The sequence below is a fragment of the Cryptomeria japonica genome, chromosome 11, assembly GCF_030272615.1.
Source record: "Cryptomeria japonica chromosome 11, Sugi_1.0, whole genome shotgun sequence".
Classification (NCBI taxonomy): domain Eukaryota; kingdom Viridiplantae; phylum Streptophyta; class Pinopsida; order Cupressales; family Cupressaceae; genus Cryptomeria; species Cryptomeria japonica.
Genome location: NC_081415.1, coordinates 375,674,505 through 375,696,221, shown reverse-complemented (window position 1 = coordinate 375,696,221; position 21,717 = coordinate 375,674,505). Strand labels below are relative to the sequence as shown.

Below are 21,717 nucleotides of genomic sequence, written 5' to 3'. Positions count from 1 at the left end.
ACAATACTTATCTCAGTTCACCCTTAGGGCTAATGGCATCTTCAATTTTCAGTGGTCTCAAATCTACCTCTTCACCAGTTTCGGATCTGCCTTTTATTGCACCAACCAGCAACCAAAGATTTGACCTTGAATAGCAGATGGATGAAATGTATGTCTTCAGCTGATGACTGTGACCAACTTCAGAATAGCAGGTCCTTCAACTGTCAGATCGCATGATGAAGAGCACTCCCCTAACAGCAGAGATAACAATGGAGAGAAGCTAATGAAGTTCGCACTTTGCTGAAGATATTTGCCTTTGCATGAATTTCACACCTCTTACTTGCAGACAGAATTTGTTCTTTGTGTGTATGCTTATTGTTTGAATGCTTCATTCATTCCTTTATTTATATGCGCTTTAGCCTTTAATTAGGTCGGCTTTCTTAATTTGAATCGGCGCCCTTTTTTATTGTTTAAGTGTGAGTGGCATGTTGAATTATAGGGCAGGCCCTAGAGCACGCCACCCTTGTGCTAGACGTGAGAAAGGGCCCAGCCCTACATGTTACCTTATGGGAGAAAGGGGCCAGCTCTTTGGGCGGATTCCAATGTTGCCTAAGGCAATTGGAATCCGCCCCTCCTACCTAATTACAATCAACACTCCCTCTTAATTAGGGAGGAGAAAACATAATCAAAATATCATAATCTTCCATCTTGCACACAAGCATATAATGGAACTACATAATATAATCTTCCAGCTTGCACACAAGCATAGACTGGATCCACCTTACATTGCCCGCAGAGGATGATAACAATTACTCTTCTCCTTAAGAAGATTACACTACCACCTTACATTGCCCACAGAGGGTGGTTGATACAACACAATGTATCACTGAAGTTAAGAATCCCTCTCAACCAGGGTTTCATTTTCCACAACACCGAGTCTGTCTCTGAAGTACACAAACTTCACTTTGGACAGAGGCTTGGTAAGAATATCTACAACCTGTTCATCAGTGCTAACATACTTCAGCTGAATGGCGCCTCTTTGCACCATATCTCGAATGAAGTGATAATGAGTTTCCACATGTTTTGACCTGTCATGAAACACTGGATTGACGAACATCTTGATACAACTCTGATTATCACAATGAATAACTGTAGGTTCCCAAGGTTCTCCAAACAACCCAGCAAGAAGCTTACGAAGCCACACTGCTTCTCTAGAAGCAACACTTGCTGCAATATACTCAGCTTTAGCAGTACTTAGTGCAACTGAGGATTGTTTTCTGCAAGCCCAAGAGATCACTGCAGATCCTAAGTTAAAACAAATTCCTGAGGTGCTTTTCTTGTCCTTGACACTTCCTGCCCAATCTGCATCTGAGTAACCTTCCAAGGTTATTAGAGTCCTGAGTGGATACTTCAGCCCATAACCAACTGTACCTCGCAAGTATCTCAGAATGTGCTTGGCAGCAACAAGATGAACATGCTTAGGCATGCTCATGAACTGGTTGAGGGCATTCATTGCATAGCATATATCTGGTCTAGTGTTAACTAGATACATCAATGATCCAATCAACTACCTGTACTCTGATGGATCTGCAAAATCAGAGTTAGTTGCAAAAACACTCAACTTCTTTAAGTTAGATTTCATAGGAGTAGACATAGGTTTACAATCCATCATTCTAAATCTTTTCAAAATATCAATAGTATACTTTCCTTGACTCGGAAAAATTTCGTTAGATCTTTGCCATACTTCTAGACTTAGAAAGTAATGCATTAGACCTAAATCCTTCATTTCAAATTCTGAAGCTAAATCTTTCTTACATCTAATAATAAGCTCATCTTTACCAGTAAGAAATAAATCATCCACATATAGAACCAGAATTAGCATTTCATCATTAGATACCTTAAGGTAGATGTTAGAGTCAACATCATTCTTACAAAACCCTAAACTTAACAAGTATTTATCAATTCTTTCATACCAAGCACGAGGGGCTTGTTTGAGGCCATAGAGAGCTTTCTTCAATCTGCACACATGAGTATCTCTTTCATGAATCTCATAACCCTCAGGTTGTTCAATATAGACTTCTTAATGACACCATTAAGGAAAGCAGTCTTAACATCCATTTGATGCAGCTTCCAACCTTTAGCTGCAGCAATAGCTATTATAGTTCTAATAGAAGTATATCTAGCATCAGGAGCAAATGTTTCTTCATAATCTATGTCTTCCTTTTGAAAAAAACCACGAGCTACAAATCCAGCTTTATATTTTTCAATACTACCATCAGCATTATGTTTAATTTTAAATAACCATTTAGAGGAAACAACAGATTTACCTTTGGGTCTAGGCACTATGTCCCAAACATCATTTTTGATGATTGACTAATATTCTTCATCCATAGCTAGCTTCCAGGCATGATGGTTCAAGGCTTCTTCAACATTGCATGGCTCAGACTCAATGAGATTGCTCATTAATGCAACATAGTTGGAGAATACTTGAGGTCTCTTGGTTTCTCTGAAAAAGCCACTGGGAGTTGCAAATCTTTCAGCTTCTTGAATGGTGTTTCTTACCCAAAGTGGCCTCTTTTTGCTAACAACAATGTCACTAGGTATATCAGTGGGATTCATAGGCTCAGGTGGATCATTATGCTCTTCTTGAGGTGGAGGCTCAACAGACTCCCTTTGAATCTCAGAGTTAGTATCAACATTCATATCTTGATTGTCATTAACTTCATCAATAACAAGAGAACCTTTTGATTTCTTAAAGGCAATATCTTCTTCAAAAGTAACATCCCTACTTACCTCAACATACCTTGGACCTGGAATGTAGATCCTGAAGGCCTTGGAGGATTCATTGTATCCAACTAGCATGCCTTTCTTCCCGGAAGGCTCCAACTTGGTTCGCTTTTCCTTGGGCACATGAACATATCCAAGACTTCCAAAAATTCTTAAGTGACTGATGTCCGGTTTGGATCCTGTGAAGGCTTCTTCAGGAGTCATATTCTTTAGAACACGGTGAGGACATCTATTCTGAATATATACTGTTGTTCTAGAAGCCTTAGCCCATAGAAAAGTCTGCAAATCTTGATCATGAATCATAGCCTTTGCAGCCTCAACAATTGTTCTATTCTTCCTTTCAGCAACTCCATTTTGCTGAAGATTGTATGGAACACAGAACTCCCTCTTAATTCCTATCTTAACACAAAAATCATGAAAGCTACCAGAGGTATACTCACCTCCATTGTCAGATCTTAAACATTTAATTCTTTTACCAAAGATGTTTTCAGCCAATGCCTTAAACTCTTTAAATCTACTTAAGACTTCATCGGATTCTTTAGATTTCAAGAAGTAGATCCAAGTTTTCCTAGAGAAATCATCTATGAAGATTACATAATAAAGAAATCCACTAGGAGATGCTACAGACATAGGACCACATAAATCAGAGTGAACAAGTTCTAGTTTATCTTTAGCTCTACTTTCAACTTTATGAAAAGGACTTTTAACATTTTTACCTATAGCACAACCTTTGCATGTATCATCATGAATTTGACTGAGTTTAGGCATACCTTTGACTAACTTTCCAAGGGAGGGAAGTGCTTGAAAGTGTAAGTGTTCAAGTCTTCTATGCCATAGCTCACAGGATTCGGGAGCCTCATTAACGAGGGCTTGAACAGGGTTAGCAGAGAGCTTATATAAACTATCATATCTATTTCCAATTACACGAACAGATTTAAAACTAGATTTCTTAAGCCAAGCAAGTACTTTACCCTCAGAAAATGCAACTTCATAACCTTTATCTTCTAGAGCAAAAATGGAAATTAAATTTCTTTTAATTCCAAGGACAAATAAGATGTCACTAAGGTGAAGAGAAATACCAGAATCTAAATTTAGAGAAGTAGTGCCAGAACCTCTTACCGAATATTTAGCATCATCACCAATTACTACATGTAGACTGGTGTCTTTCTCTACTAAGTCTGAAAGATGCTCACGATAGCCTGAGATGTGTCTGGAAGCACCACTGTCAATCAACCATGTGTTACAGTCTGTGGGAATGCTACTTGACAGGGTAGAAATGAATAAGAATTCCTGATTTAGATATGAGACTTCATTTAGGTTGGCTTCTCTTAGCGAAGGTTCATTCTGACATTCTTTAGCATAGTGACCAAATTTGTCACATATAAAGCATCGAACACGAGAGAGATCTCTTGGCTTCTTCCAAGAATTCTGAGCATTTGATAATCTGAAATCTCTATTCCTCTTAGGATTATTCTTCTTCCAATGGCCACCTTTCTTGCATTGGGCAGCAAGTACATGTTGATCATTAACTTGAGGGCTTTTGAGTTTTCCTCTTGTGATAAGACGAGACTCTTCATGAATGCAATCATTCTTAAGACAATCAAAAGTAGGTAATTCAGTTCTTCCACTTATAGTTTGAATGAAAGAATCCCATGAGTCTAGTGGACCATTTAGAGCAATCATGACAATATCTTTGTCTTCCATGTTATGTCCAATTGTACCTAGTTGATTCTTTAGTTCTGAAATCCTCATGAAATAAGACATAGCAGATTCTTCCTTTGACATTTTGATATTAAGTAATTGCTGCCTTAAGGTAATTGCTCTACTGAGATTGTTGATTTCATAAGTACCTTGAAGATGACTGAATATTTCCTTTGTTGTAGTGAATGAGGAAATGGAGGTGACCAGGTGATCTTTGACTGAATCAATGATGAGTTTTCTGGCTTTGACAGCATTCCTTTTGAATTGTTTTAGCTCAGTTGCATCTGTAGGTTCAATCAACTTTTCTTCATCTATAAATTGAAGAAGTTCTTCTTCTTCTAGGGCAATACGGATGCGGACCTTCCATGCAGCAAAGTTGAGATTTCCATCGAGCCTATCTTCAACTTTCAGCCCCATTGACCTGACTGAAAATGAAACAACAAACTGGAAGTAGCAGACTACTGAAATTTGAAGGTTAATCTAACCTAGAGCTTTGATACCATGTTGATTTTACACTTTCAAATTAATAAAGAAAACTCAAAAAACAGAATTAACCTTTAACTCAGATAGTTTGTTGTTAGATTTAGTAAGTTTCAGATTTAGGAACAAACAGAAACATAACCAAAGTTGAATAAGACACTTATTACCCTAGGAAAACCTCCTAGGAGGAAAAACCCAGCCAAAAAAGATCCTCAAATCTGATTATGGATTATGAATAATATTTTGATTACAATACTTATCTCAGTTCACCCTTAGGGCTAATGGCATCTTCAATTTTCAGTGGTCTCAGATCTGCCTCTTAACCAGTTTTGGATCTGCCTTTTATTGCACCAACCAGCAACCAAAGATTTGACCTTGAATAGCAGATGGATGAAATGTATGTCTTCAGCTGATGACTATGACCAACTTCTGAACAGCAAGTCCTTCAACTGTTAGATCGCATGATGAAGAGCACTCCCCTAACGGCAAAGATAACAATGTAGAGAAGCTAATGGAGTTCACACTTTGCTGAAGATATTCGCCTTTGCATGAATTTCGCATCTCTTACTTGCAGACAGAATTCGCTCTTTGTGTGTATGCTTATTGTTTGAATGCTTCATTCATTCCTTTATTTATATGCGCTTTAGCCTTTAATTAGGTCAGCTTTCTTAATTTGAATTGGCGCCCTTTTTATTGTTTAAGTGTAAGTGGCGTGTTGAATTATAGGGCAGGCCCTAGAGCACGCCACCCTTGTGCTAGACATGAGAAAGGGACCAACCCTACACGTTACCTTATGGGAGAAAGGGGCCAGCCCTTTGGGCGGATTCCAATGTTGCCTAAGGCAATTGGAATCCGCCCCTCCTACCTAATTACAATCAACAATAATGTCCCCACTCTATCCAAACATGTTAGCCTATTATTTGGACTCTCATAGGCTAACATGTTTGGATAGAGTCTCAGGGGCAATTCCACTTCTTCAGTTCAGTCTTGGTTTCAGTTCCAAGCCTTTGCAATCAGTGTATGGGGTCAGTAGAGGGACTAATTAAGCAATAGTGCTATTTTTAGTCAGGGCACCTGGACACATGGGGGTTATACAGTGTTGACCCTAGCTTCAAACGGCTCATCAAAAGACTAAATATTGAGGGAGATATTAATATTTTAGTGGTTAGGTTATTTAATTTTCTTATATGGATATTATAAAGTCATAAAGTGACTTTATATAAATTAAAAAGCCACTTAAATATTATAAAGTGACTTTAAAAACCACTTAAATGAAAAATTTCCCCAAAGGCAATTGGGCGTACTTTCTTGGAATTCGTGCCATTTGGAGTTATAAGGAAAAAAGGCAATTCAACCTCAATTCATTATTGATTATTTGAAATTGCTTGGTTTTGCTCTGTGGATTTTCTGAGACAAGGGTTTCAAAGGGTTTGCCATTGAAGAACGATAATTCTTCATGGATCTGTGATTTTGAGGCTGTGAAAGATCAGCTGAATTATTGCAACTGAGAGGGCTTCATTCAGGAGTCTTATTGTGCTTCATCAGAGGTTATTTTCTTCAGTTATTTGCAGATTTTTCAATAAGGAAAGGGCATTCAGGTATGGTTGCCCCAATTAGCAGCATCTTTCATTTCAATAAGAAGTCGTACAAGTTCCTATAGCTGGCCGTACAATTCTTGCTTGGCACGTGGAGTCCAAAAAAGGGACGTTTAGTCTAGGAGGCTGAAATGCCTTCCTATTTTGCAATCTGATTGCACCATTCCCAACGCCCAGCATATTCAGGTGGTTTCATCTCATTTCTAGCCTGGAGAAATTGTATTTTGGACTTGTATGTCTATTTTGGTCAATTTCCCAGTCTTGGCTAGCAAACTCCAAAATTCTTTATTTAAAATAAGCTGAGGACCTACGGGTATGCAATTAGCATTAGATTTATTTGTAGCAGTTTCCTGATTCATAATATAGTTACAGTTGCTCTCGATTTTGCATCTATTCAGTTTTCTGTGCAATTCTTGCCTGGCAAAATTGTTATTTTTATTTGAAAATTATCCAAAACCTTTGAAAAACACAAAAACAAATCAGCAATAGCATTTCAGGAAAGTTAGAACCAGCAAGGTTCTTACAATATCCATCATGGGGTGATCTACCTAGTGAGATGCTTGTCTTTTCCCTCCCTATTCATGTCACCACGTCTATATTCATTTTTAGTAATCAATCACAATAGGGTTTGAATGAGGGAGCCTGATAGGTTGGCCCAAAGCAATCCTCACACTAGGCCCAAGAGCGGACACTCACCTCTTGGCCCCAGGTGGCAAGCACATTGGATATCTAGCATGGGGTGGTCTACCTAGTGGGGTGCTTGTCTACACTCCCTATTCATGTCTCTTATTAATCCTCTTATGACTGTGATTTCTCCAAAAATCAACAATCATAGAGGTTGGAAAGAAAATCGCAATAGGCTGCCCATAAATCCTCCTATTGGTGGATTTCAAATCAGAAGCTGTTCATTTGTTCAATAGTATATCAATCTGTGTACTGAGGTGCTGGTGGATTTTCTTTCATTAACCTGTGCATTATTCTTTATTTGTTTCAAATTCGTTTTTTGCATTTGTGACATGGCTATGTGCGAATGTTAGTTTGCCTTTTCTACCTTCTGGTCAAAAGCATACCCCGAAAATTCAAAATTATATCTTCTGAGGGAGCTGCCCCTCTTAAACGCAGTGGAAGAGCATTAACTCAATAATGATCTATCCAACTGTTTGTGAGTTTGTTGCTGTTTACCAGGCAATTCTGAGTCATTTTTTAAAATAAACCACAGTGACAAATCTGTTTACTTAGTTACTAACAAAAATTAAATTATAATTCCTTAAGTACAAAGACCCCCTAGTGCCAAGCATCCCCCATGGAAGCACAACAAAAACACTTTCTTTTCATAGATATATACTTAGTTGTCCTTTTAAACATTTAAACTTCCACTTTAGGACAACTTAAATTATAATTAATAATTTAATAAATCACCCAAATTGTGGAAAGCATCAAAATGAGACAAATATTAGATTCTAACAATACCAATATGTCACTAAGGATTTAGGACAATGAACTGACACAACTTGGTGCCAGTCTAAAAATAGCATGCTTCTGCAAAACAATTGGAGAGCTTCCAAAAGGTCAAAATTGCATTCTAAAAGCATTATGAAGCTCACCAAGACCATCTATAAACTCACTGCCATGAACACTACTCTTGCTTGACCAATCCTATGCTCTCCAAGAAATTTTTAGTTCTCCCTTACCAACCAATTAGCCTGTGGGAAAACTCCAAAAATAGACTAATTGTTCACAAACTGATTATGCTTAAAAAGGGGACATTACACTACATGATCCCTCTTAAAACCAACAATGAAGTAGATAACATCAGGAATTGACACAAGTATCAAATACTTGGCACATTGTTCAAACAAGTTACCATTATAGAGTGAACAATCTGGTACTGGCCCAATTAAGCTCTTTGAAATGAGAAACATGCATGTGGTTATTGCAATCTTATGAAAAATGAATGGAACATTCAAGATGCCAAATAGAGCTTATGTTACCAACCACAATCCAAAGTCTTCAAAATTAGTTACTACATAGCTCACTAAAGGTTGATCGTGCCTACTATTATAGACATGAAGCTTCAAACTGAGAAAACGTAGGTGTATGAGGTTGCAATGCCACAAACTTGGCACACAACTGTAAATCATCTAGAGATTCTCAAATGCCTAGAAAACAAATATCAAAAGAAAATATTTTTGGTTGGTGCAACATTTCTCTTACACCCTTGATGCTCTAGAATTAGGTGGTCTTAAATCAGATAATCAACTGGTCATCCATGTTTATTACTCTCTTCTACCACTTTTTGTTTCCAAGTGTCCACTTAATTGGCTTGCAGATATAAATTGAATTGGTAATGCAAGGGACAATAAACCAGCTGAAATATTCTGAGTTGTAAATTAAATATAAAAAAGAACAATACGATTGATCGACAATGCAAAAACACTAAACACAACCAAATTCTTATGAATGTGCAGAGTTCAATACACAATCATAGCTCAGAAAAAACAACTCCATCAGACATACTCATTGATACATACAATATCTCAACCTCTATTTTCATACCATTAATTCAAACATATAGTAACACATTAAACATACTAGTATTGCTGTATTATATTCTCCCATGGGTCAATCTCCACCATCCTCAACAATACTCTGATCCCCTGATATTGTGAACCCTATTCCATTCTCCTTGGTCTGTGACAATCTGGCCTCCTGTGTCTTTGACAATTATTGTGCTGGCTCCTATCGTCTGCCTGACAAAGACAAGGCAAATACTCGATGTTATGTCGTTGATTGCTCCTTCAAGTGCCCACAAGGATTGATTCTTTCATCATTAGATGGTGCCAGATGAAGATTGATTCATAGGCATTACTTGTGATGCTACCTGCTAACCATCAATATGCTTATTGCCTCCTTGATTCTCCGATATCTCATGTTTCTAGGAATGAATGGTTCGTTTGACACCAATAATGGCGCCTGGAATTAGCGTCGAGAGTTCCCACCACCGTTAACTTCTCAATCAATCTCCTTGTGTGTGCGCTAGGTCCCCAACTAACAATCCTTTATCAATTGTTGCCCCTCCTATTCCTGCGACCATCACCTGGCAATGATTGAGAGTAACAACTTCAGAATTGGCGAACTTGTATATGTGAAGGCTTGGAAGATTGGTGAACAAGTGTAAGGGTGTCGTCTTACCTTGTTTTGGCCATGAGATGATTGTCCCACAACCAATCGTGCACAAAGGCTAAAACAATTATCAAAGTGTACTCCAACAATCGAGTAGCATTCTATAAGTAGCTGGTTGTGTCGGTTTATTGGATAGCCGACCTCAAGTCGGCTTGAAAACAAACTAATAAAAATATTAAACTTAACTACTAAAGTCAGCCAAAGAAATTGACAATGTGAAATTTATAATAATGCTATTTATTAAATTTTCACTTATTAAGACTAGAGTAAAAAAAACAGAAATAGAGGGGTGTTAACCAACACCGCTGAATGGGCCAACTAGCCCTATTTTTTTATTTGGCTCATTACAGTTCTCCCATCCTCTAATTGCTTGACCTCAAGCAATTGCAAGTTTGGATGATCAAAATTTCTATTCCTTCCCAAGTTGCATCCTCAGATGGTAGCCCCTTCCATTTTATCAGATATTCTGGAACAATTTTGTTTCATAGTTTCTTCTTCCTTACCAATACAAATTCTAGTTCAAGACTCAATTTCCCTTCATAGTCAAGCAGAGGTAGCTCCATTCAAGATGTAATCTGCTGATCGAGGGCTTTCTTCAAGCATGAGACATGGAAGGTATTGTGTATTCTGCTGCTAGGTGGTAACTCCAGCTCATAAGCAACATGTCCCACTTTCATAATTATCCAATGAGGACCATAGAAGCGTAATTTCAATTTTTCAGCCCTGCTTCCTCTAATGGATGATTGCCTATAAGGCTGCAACCTTAAAAATACCATATTCCCTTCCTCAAATGTCCTTTTAGTACGATGCCTATCAGCATACATCTTCTGTTGATTTTGGGCTTGACACAAGTTCTTGTTGAGGGCTTCCTAAATATGCTTACTCTGCCGCTCCACATCCTTAGAACTAGGGACTCTACTATTAGTAAAAATCAAAATCAGGTCCACAAAAAATGTAGCATCATAGCTGTAAAGTGCTTTGAAAGGTGACATCCCAATCAACACTCCCCCAAATGCAGCCATTTAACCCATGTTGTTTGCTGCCCTATTACATAGTAAATAGCCCTATATCCACTTGTTCACTATCCCTGTTTGTCCATCTATTTGCGGATGATAGCCGGTACTAGGAGTTAATTCTGTCCCAGTTAAATGAAACAACTCCAACCAAAACAAACTAAGAAATCTGATGTCCTTATCACTCACGATTGTTTTTGGCAATCCATGAAGTCTGAAAATCTCCTTAAAAAACAAATCAGTCACTTGGTGTGCTTTAAAATCTGATGAAATGGCATGAAAATGTGCGTGCTTTGTGAGTTTGTCAACCACAACATACAAACAATCTTTACCTTGGACCTTTGGCACGCCAGTAATGAAGTCCATCGATATGCTCTCCCACTTTTGGCTAGGAATGAGCAAAGCTACAATAACCCTGCTGGAAACAAATGCTCTGCTTTATTTCAATCAACACTCCTTGCATTCCCTTACATGCTGCATCAGATCTTTCTTCAATCCTTTCCAAGAAAAATGTTCCCTCACTTATATATATGTTTTGTAGAAACCTGGATGACCAACCAGCAGGGTATCATGGCAAGCCTTTAGAATCTTTTCCTTCATTTTAGATTCGGGTGTGATGTAAACTCTTCCTTTGTAAAGAATCAGCTCATTTGCTGTTTTAAATCTATCATCTTGCACCTTACCTTCCAAAATATCATTAGCAAATGAGTTTGTGACAAAACAATAGTTATATCAAAGACAGCATGCAAATGATGTTTCCTAGATAATGCATCAGCCATTACATTGTTATTCGCCTTTATATACTCAATGTCAAAGTCATAGGCTTGAATTTTGCTCACCCATTTTTGTTGTCTATCATTTAAATCTCTTTGGTTAAGAAAGTACTTCAAACTATTATGATCAATCTTAACCAAGAACTTATTACAAACCAAATATTGTCTAAACTTAGTTAGAGCACACATTATGGCCAGCACCTCTTTGTCATAGATGGAAAACTTATGCTCAGCCTTCTTAAGCTTCCAAAAAAAAAGGAAGTGAGAAATCTGAAATTGCCAAGACACGACACGAACTCGTTACCCCTTTGAGCTTATCAAAGGCTTGTTGAGCCGATGAAGTCCATACAAATGCTCCTTTCTTAGTTAGATTTGTCAAGGGTTAGATTTGTCAAGGGTGCAGCAAGCTGTGAAAAGCCACTTACAAACCTCCTATAGTAGCTGCATAGCCCAACAAATCCTCTCAACTGCGTTAGGTTACTTGGTCTAGGCCACTCTTGGATGGCCTTGATTTTCTCTTCATCGACACTCACTCCATTTTCACTAATTTTGAATCCCAAATATAATATTTCTTGCGACCCAAATTCACACTTAGATGGCTTTGGCATAAAATGACTGCTGTTCTAAAATACTCAACACTTCATCCAAATGTTTTAAATGTTCATCCCAAGTTTTGCTATAAACTAAGATGTCATAGAAGAAGACCAAAACAAACTTCCTCAATTGAAGAATAAATACCAGATTCATACATAATTGGAAAGTTGTTGAAGTATTTGTTAACCCAAAGGGCATCACCAAGAGTTTGTAGTGCCCATAATGACATCAAATGTTGTCTTGTGTACATCCTCATCCCTGACCTTGATTTGATGGTATCCAGAACGTAAATCAATCATGGAAAAATACTTAGCTCCGTGTAAATCATCAATCAATTCATCAATTTGTGGAATAGGGTAACAGTTATTAATGGTTCTCTTATTGAGAGCTCGGTAGTCGATACACATCCTCATAGTTCCATCTTTCTTCTTGACCAGCACTACAGAAGATGCAAATGGGCTGAAGCTTGGCCTTATAAGTCCCATATCCAACGGTTCTTTGATTGTTATTTCAGTCTCTTCCTTATATACCTTTAAATGTCGACATGGAGTGATCATTACTGATTTTTGTCCCTCTTCAAGTTCAATAATGTGCTGGAAACCTCTATTAGGGGGTAGACCTTGAGGTATGTCTTTAAATACTTTGTTATACTTGTCTAGGATAGACTGACTCTACACACTGGTAGCACCTCCCTTCTTAGCAGCACTTGTATTAGTGATAAGGCATTTTGCTGCCCATGCTACTCATTTTTTCCATGAAAACCCTTTCCATCCTCTTAGCTGATATCTCCATAGTTCCTTTGCTGGTCAACCCATGCAGTACCACCCCTTTCCCATTGTGTTGGAAAGAGACCTCCATCTTTCGGTGGCTGGTCTCTATTTGTCAATTGTATACAACCATTGGCATCCCAAGACTACTTCCATGTCCATGTCAATTGCATAAAAGTAATCCTTCAATTTGTATTTCCCATAAGGCCAACTCCATTTGGGGAACCTTCTGAGTGCAAGAAAAAGTAGTTCCACTAGCTACCTTTACTTCAAACCCTTCTGTTGGAACCGTGTTCAGTCCCAGTCTTTTCATTACTTCTTCATTGACATGATTATAGGTGGCTCCACTGTCATTATGGACGATTACTCGCTGCCCTTTCAAAACCCCCTTAATTCGGAATGCACTATAACGTGGTTCTCCCATAAGCGAAGCAAGTGTGCCTCCCTCAAGTGCCTTGACTTTTTCTGTTTCATTTTCAGAATCAGCCCCTTCACTCCCCGTATCATCATTGGAGATCACCCAATATAATGCACCAGCCCCTTTCCTAAACATCGATGCCCAGGTTGCCATGGTTCTTTACATGTTAAACACAACTTCCTTCTCCTCAATTCATTCCTACTGATATCCATTTGCTTGGACTTTGATATGGGTATCTTAGGTGGAAATGAACTCCTTTGGAAAGGCTTTTTGGTTTGCAAAGGTAAGGCTGTCCTCTTACATGTTGAAGCTGTCCCTTGCCACCGAATCTTCTAGGTTGAGAGCTATTGTGGTGGCTTCTTGGAAGGTTGTAGGGTTTAAGGCTTTGAGTAACCCTCTAAGAGGTTCAGCTAAACCTTTTGCAAAGAGTACTATAAGCCTTCTATGTGTCACGCCGGGCACCATTACAGCAAGCTTTTGAAATTCTGATACATAATCTTCCACCTTGCCTTCTTGCTTTAATTGGGCTAGATTTCTGAAATGCACTTTGAGATCTGTTCTATCAAAACCTTTCAATTAGCCTTCAACTAAATTCTTCTATGGAGGTCATCGTATCATGCCCTTGAGTCACAATCCCGTGATGCCACCATTTATGGGCCACTCATTCCAAATGCAAAGTAGCGAATTTGAGAGCTTCCTCCTTGAGCATGGGATTTAGGGAGAAATAAGTATCCAACTTCTGCAACCATGACCTTTGCTGATGTATCACTGGTCCCATCAAAGTTAGGAATTGTGATCTTTCCTATTCTGTGTTGGATGTCCTTCCTTTCTTCATACCCTTTCCTCCTATGTCCACCTTCAAATTTCAAACTATAATACTCTGCAAAGATCATATCATTCTTGACTGCTTCACTCAAAGGGTGATATCCTGCATGAAGGCAATCCATTCCACTGACTTGATCCGGTTGCTCCTCATTAACCTCCTCATTTGTCAAAAACTTTGCTCTAGAGGATTTGGTGCTGACTGAGACTCTATCACCATTTGCAGCTGCCTTTTCTCCAGCAGAACTGCTGCCTTCTCCCTTATCACTGGCAGGTTTGTCACTAGTCAGTTGTTGCTTGAGATCCCTCAGCAACTAGGCTACTCCTTCAAGGTCTCAGACACACTGCATGAAGTATTTCGGAGCTTTTGAAGTAAGCCTTCGCCTCATCGTTTGGGTCTCCCATATTGGAACCCTTCCTCTTCTCTCTCTGCGGATAACTCTGTTCTCTGTCACTCATTCACCAACCCCACAGGCTGGCAAGATTGATGCTCAGATACCACTGAAATATTCTGAGTTGTAAAATGAATATAAACAAGAACAAAACAATTGATCGACAATGCAACAACACTGAACACAAATAAATTTCAATTGTATTTTCTTATGAACGTGCAGAGTTCAATACACAATTATAGCTCAAAAGAAACGACTCCATCAGACATAGTTCATTAATACATCCAATATCTAAATCTCTATTTTCATGCCATTAATTCAAACACATTAAACATACAGGTATTGTTTTATTTCATTCTGGATAGATTTATTTACCGATCTGAATTCCATGGGTCGATCTCCACCATCCTCAACAATACTCAGATCCCCTGATATTGTGAACCCTATTCCACTCTCCTTGGCCTACAAGAATCCAGCCTCCTAAGTCTTTGATGATTATTGTGCAGGCTCCTATTGATTGCCTGTCAAAGACAAGGCAAATACTCAATGCCTATATCGTTGACCGCTCCTTCAAGTGCCCACATGGATTGATTCTTTCATCGGTAGATGGCATCAAATGAAGATTGATTCATAGGCATTACTTGTGATGCTACTCGCTACCCAACGATATGCTTATTGCCTCCTTGATTCTTTGATATGTCTTTTTGCTAGGAATGAATGGTTTGTTAGACACCAATAATGGCACCTGGAAGTGATGCCAGGAGTTCCTACCACAGTTAACTTCTCAGTCAATCTCCTTGTGTATGTGCTAGGCCCCCGACTAACAATCCTTTATCAACTGTTGCCCCTCCTATTCCTGCAACCATCACCTGGCAATGATTGACGGTAACAACTTCAAAATTGGCGAACTTGAATATGCGAAGGCTTGGAAGACTGATGAACAAGTGCAAGGGTGTTGTCTTACCTTGTTCTAGGTATAAGATGATCATCCAACAACCAATCGTGCACAGAGGCTAAACCAATTATCCAAGTGTACTCCAACAATCAAGCGGCATCCTATAAGTAACTGGCTGTGCCGTTTTATTGGATAGCCGACCTCAAGTCGGCTTGAAAACAAACTAATAAAAATATTGAACTTAACTACTAAAGTTGGCCAAAGAAAACGACAATGTCAAATTTATAATAATGCTATTTATTAAAATTTCACTTATTAAGACTAAAGTGAAAAAACAGAAATAGAAGGGTGTTAACAAACACCACTGAATGGGCCAACTGGACCTATTTTATTGGGCTCATCACACTAGCTAAGAAACTCAATGTAACAAAGGCTGCAATTTATCAAAACAAGCTCAAGTATCTATATGTATGTGTGCCCTTAATTGTCTTTAAGTGTATCTCAAAGGAGGTGTACCTCATGTCATCAACATGGAAGTTATGAACTGGATCCACACCTGTGGGTTAGATTATGAACACTTGCTTTTCAAATGCCTATCTTGTCTTCGCGAGCCCTCTCAACCAAGAAACTCAAAGTAGAAAGGAACAGCACAGAAATGATGGGTTTCTGAAAGTCCAAAACAAGAAAAGGTGTAGACATTCCAAGAGCAAAAAGCCCAAACCTACAGACTCCCTTGAGAGCTCTAATAAACTTCAACCAATAAAAAGCCATTCATTCAAAATTATGCTTAGTTCTGGTATGATCTGATCAAGCCATATTGTACACAAAATGGCAAGAGTCTAGCCTTAGAGCTTCTAACATAAAATGGTTGGAAATAATTGAACTTACAGAAATTAATGCAGGAATCCAGTGACGATGTTATTGCATTCCAGGTCACAATCATGATATAGGGTTTGCTTATCCCTCGTTTATTTATATGGACACTGATAATCGTGCCTATTTTGTTGATTGTTTTTTCAACTAATTTTGGCCTAGATGTGATTACTTCCCTTTTAGCATGGTAATCCAGCTGGTTGGTTTCATGTTCCCTAGCCTGTTACAGTTCTGTCTAGAAAGCCCACTAACATTTTTGTTTTTCTTAACAACAAGATAAAAAATAAAGCTTCTAAAAGAAAAAATACAAATCTAGAGAATTGCTTTTATACCTTCAATGCATGTGGCACCCACATCTTCTAAATCCCTTTGTGCATCAAACTTCAAGTCAGATGAAACAGAGATCCATCTGAAATTGAAAGATAATTAATTATTTGATATAAAGGTAGCTCCAAAATTCTAGTCAAATTTAAATACACAATAAATCATTTTGATGTCACATCATAAATGTGATTAAAATCATTCCAAGACTAACTATGAAACGGTTCATCCAGCACACTCACAATGATTTACGTCTTCCATGCTTCCAATTCTCCCATATCAATCCTGCAACTGTACGCCCCTTTCCTACACCTGCTCCATCGCCGATAAAGAATCCTGCCCTTGACCTATCTTCGAGGTGTTGAAGATGCCTCTGCCATGCTTTTGAAGTCAAAAGAAAATAACAAAAAATTCACAAACTATTTTAACAAAGGTTACACAAGATGTAAGTTTGAATATTTCTAACCTGGCATGCATAGATGACTGTCTCTAATTGTAGGCAAGATAATGCTCCTGATTTCTCCACTTCCTCTGCAATTTTTAAATCATAAATGGGCTCTGGAGGTTGTACGGCAGATAGGGATGATGTCTCTACAACTGGATCGGGATGAGGTGGTCCGATTGACAGTTTTGAAGGGCGCTGAGAAAGAAATATAATCTTTGTAAATTATCACAAACAAATAGTAAACAGAGCAATGTCAATAATGTATAGCAATCAACAGAATTCATATGTAATTTAGGTTGCTCGTTTTCTGTATTCCAAATAAATCAGAATCGCAAATATACAAAAAGAATAAGCAAATAAGCTTATAAATAAGTGCTTACGTAGTCTGTAAAAGTTTCTCCAATAATCCCACCTTCATCTTCTTCTGCCTCTACATCTACAGCCACCTATTACGATGAAAACACCTCCAATGTAAATGATCAGAAGGTTAGCAATTAGGTAACAAAATAAGCATATACAATGCAGAAGGCAAGAACACATAATCCACTTATATAATCTTGAAATCCGACGACACAAGTGGTGGGTTATTATGAGTGCTAACTGAATTTCTTAGTGTATAGAATTATATAAGAAAGAGAAGCAACGGTGATCAATCCACCCCAATAAAAAAATAACTACAAACCAGTCTAACTCCGAGTTATCGGGACAGGGGCAGCAAAATAAATTCCCTAAATTTTAGGGAAGGCGGGAAAGCAGTTATTAAAATAACTTAGAAAAACTAAAAACTGTTGATATTTTAGATAGTAAATATAACGTGCTGGATTTTTTCCGACAATCCTCCAAATATTTATTTCTATTTTTATGCACCATTCACCATCAGAAATGGCTATCCAGTCCCTAGAATGCACCAGGACATCATTATTTTTTACATTATAAATACATTATAAAGTCATCCAGCCCTAATTATTAGAGAATTAACAGCGTAAAAAGGGTATGTCGAGCATGGCCTAGGTTTTAAATCTTGGGAACGTAGCTCCGTATTAAAGCGCATGAAAACGAAATCCAGGCTTATCCCGTGCTGTGTTGGAGCGCTCCATTCAGTCAACGAAGGTGTGTTTGTGTGTGCGAGAGAGAGAGAGAGAGAGAGAGCTCAGAAGATGGTATAATAGTTCAGCTTAGCGCGTTGCCTTTACAGCCCTAAAAGAAATGGTGAATTCCCCTCGAATATTTATTCATAACTTACTACAGACAAAGTCAAGAAGTTGTAGATAAAATGTATTATGCTACTACGCCCAAAACAAGGTGGTGTTACCAAAGTGTACTGTATTTATAATGTACAGAAAGAAACTCGAGCGCAAATGAGTTCGATGGACATTTTGTGTTTAATTATAACCTTCCATCATGGTCCGATTGTCGATCACGCACCGCTTAGTTTTACTATCCACATCGTAAAATTAAATTTGGAAGTCATTAAAATATTAAAGAAATTTCGAATGACCTCGTTTATTTCCTGTGGATGAGAGGGCAAGGGGAATGATGCATCAAGTGGGGGAACTTCGAGAGCTGTTCCGCACTGAGGACACATGAATCTACTGAGCGTGTGTGGTACATTCAGAACTGACTTGCAACTGGCACAGCGAAGCTGACGCTTGGAGGGATCGATCCCCTGAGGAAGAGGAAGAGGTAGCGGAGGAGGAGGCGGCAAGGGGAGAGGGAGGGGCAGAGGGAGTGGAAGAGGGAGCGAAAGGAGGACCTGCCCTTGTTGCACCTGCCCTTCCAATGGAAGCATCTGCTGCAGCTGACAATTGGGGCACTGGAACGTCTCCACTCCTCCCCCCACCGTCAGCGTGCTCTTGCAACGCGCACACCTCACCAGGCAATCCCCTGGCTGCACCATAGAAACTACAACTACGCCTACCTCTCTAACACAAAAAATTCAGCCGTAATTACAAGCAAACAAAAAATATTTCCTGACAAGTCTTGCCTTTCGCTCGATCAAACAAAAGCATCAAATGGAAATTAGATTACGCAAGCAATGGAAACATTAAAAAGGTTGTCGACAAACAAAAGCATGAAATGGAAATTAAATTAAAAGACGGTACGAGTGTAGGCTTTTTGTGGCATTTAATTCAAGACTACATCTCCGTTATTAACTACTCGTTTGGGTACGGGCGAAATTTGCACATCTATCTTATGAGGTTTAATGATGTAATTTGTGTGTTTCGAATTTATTTTATATATTTTTAATATTTATTTATTTTATTTTATCTATTGTTATATTTTTTTATATATTAAAAAATTCAAATTCAAATTTTGTCAATTCTCATTCATTTAAATCTTATTATTATCCAATTTGGCACATCTACATTATTGCTATGAAGTGGTAATTAAAACTACTCATTTAGACATTAATTCATATTCTAAAATCATTTGATTTTCTAGTACTTCAAAGAGCATTTATCATAGGAAAATTTCAACTTGGATCATTAAAAGAAACTAACGTACGTGAAAATCATCTTTAGACATTTGCATGTATATGTTATTTGCCAATATTTTTCAAGGTTGTAAAGTTTGATGTTCTAAGGGTTGACCTAAGAAAACTTGACCATGGTGATTTGACAATCTCCCTTAGATATTTTTCAACCAAATCAAAAAATAGCAACAAACAATCTCCTTAAAGTTTTTTCAATATTATTAGTCCCTAAAATTCCACAAATAGACTTCAAGGCAAGCTAAAGAGACAATGTGTGGAACTGTCCTAATCAAATTATAGACCACATGACAAATATGTACTTAAAAAATTAGTTTAGAAATAATCACACCTTTTGCAAATTTAGAGGTAGAAAGCACATCCAAATTTATTCATTTTCTATACCAAAGTAGCAAACTTCAAGACAACATCAAACTCACTCACCCACATCAATTCTATAGCTAATTACCCTAGTTTGATTTCCTAACTTAAGATTTATTATATTAGTATTATCATTAACATAATTATCACTTTAATTAATCTAAATCAATGTATGCTTGTGTCTATGCATCTATCTTATTAGAGTAGGCTAGATTAGTATCAGGCAAAGTATATTTTCCTTTAAGGTAACAGATTGAAATTTGTAAGAGGTTGTCGCTTCGATTGTAAACACTCAAATTTTAATTTTTTTTAAGAGGTTGTCGCTTCGATTGTAAACACTCAAATTTTAATTTTTTTTATCCAATCCCATGTTTGGCTTATCTAAAATGTGTACATGTCAAGAGTTTTCAAGATGTGTAATTATATGGTTTTGGTCTAAAGTCTTCATTATTGAGCCCTGTCACAAGATGGTAAGCATGTGTCTCATCTTCACCAATCATCATTCAAGTCCAAAAGGTAGTTCAATTCTTAGGAGTTGTATTATGAAGTGCTTGTTTGGTGTGCTTTGAACTTATTTTCGCACTGGTGAAGGTACGCAAAAAATAATTAAATCTTTAGAATTGTAAACTGATAAGAGAAACCATCTTATGAGAACGCAATTGGTACCATTTTAATTAATGGGACAATTCTTCATGAAAACCCAGTTCACCTTTTGTGAGATTTTAATGCTTTAATTTTCATCGACTTCTATTCGAAAAATATTCAAATCTCGCACTTATGACCTTGTCATGAAGAAATCTCATTGGGTTATGGTCACCTCCCCCCTTTAGTGTCTAGTTCAAATTTCAGAGCATAATTTCACTTCAGTCTAAACCAAGCTACTAGGTTCCAAATGCAAAATATTAAATTATTTGTCAAAATAATTTTAATATTTTTAATTTATTTAATTTATTTTCCAATTTAATAACCTAGGAGGGAAATATTTAAAAACGCCTTAAATTATACTATTTCCTCCCTATTGTTGCTTAGAAATTCAAAAAGTTAAAGGTTAATCACTCATTCCATTTTGCACGAAAAAGCTCACAATGCTTAACGTCTTAACCAAATAAAAGGTTAATCCCTCATCCCATTTTGCGCGCAAAGTTCAAAGTGATTAACCTCTTAACAAGTTAGTCACCTATACTCCATTGCTCATTTTTCTAAAACCTATTAAACTCCTTGATTTGGGGATTTATTTATAACTACCTTACATATGTGAAACCAAAATCCATAATCTTTGCTAGCATCCTTCTAACCAATGTCATTGTGGAGGCTTCAAAAAAGATATGGACATGCATTGAAGCATCATGGAGAGGGAATCTTTGTCATTTGATAGTATAGTTGGAAAATACTCTAATGCATACATGCAAGTTTGAAAGCATAAACAAGGCACATAGTCTATGTGGCAAAATTCATTAAAGAAACCAGGTCTCATTGCTTGCAATCATTGCAGATTATATATAAGGTATATTTGTTGAAATGGCATTAAAAACTTTCAAGATGATGCAATTGTGAGGTGCCAACATCCTCTTAGGGCACGTGACCTGTCTAATGCAGCACGTTGAAGAGATGTAATCTCATGGAATGCAATGATTGTAAGTTTTGTAAAAGTTTGGGTTGTTGAAAATGTTGTAGGAACTTTCAAGTGACTACATATAGAGTGTGGAGTTAAGAACAAAGCAATGATATGTTTAACATAATGCCTCGACAAATTGTGATCATAAACAATGCAAGATGTGGAAACATGGGCAATGCACTAAAACATGAGGTACAATGCCCGGAAGAGATG

At 37.6% G+C, this 21,717-nt stretch overlaps 1 protein-coding gene across 5 annotated transcripts in view; it reads right to left on the bottom strand.

Annotated features, from left to right (window-relative positions):
- The window catches only part of LOC131069484 (protein FORGETTER 1), a 176,941-nt gene extending 157,871 nt beyond the window's left edge, over nucleotides 1-19,070 (bottom strand). Inside the window, exons 1-5 of one of the 5 annotated variants that reach the window (XR_009112137.2) lie at nucleotides 18,537-19,069; nucleotides 17,419-17,484; nucleotides 17,060-17,233; nucleotides 16,836-16,966; nucleotides 16,605-16,681 (exon numbers count right to left, since the gene is read on the bottom strand). Coding sequence is in view for 4 of the 5 variants with exons in the window: in XM_058004932.2 (XP_057860915.1) it covers nucleotides 16,605-16,681; nucleotides 16,836-16,966; nucleotides 17,060-17,233; nucleotides 17,419-17,484; nucleotides 18,537-18,935 (847 nt within the window). In the remaining variant the exon portion in view is untranslated. Of the gene's footprint in view, nucleotides 1-16,604; nucleotides 16,682-16,835; nucleotides 16,967-17,059; nucleotides 17,234-17,418; nucleotides 17,485-18,536 lie in introns of all 5 variants that reach the window. The other 4 variants (XM_058004932.2, XM_058004929.2, XM_058004930.2 and 1 more) reach the window with 4 other exon arrangements.
- Between the last annotated feature and the right edge of the window lie 2,647 nt (nucleotides 19,071-21,717).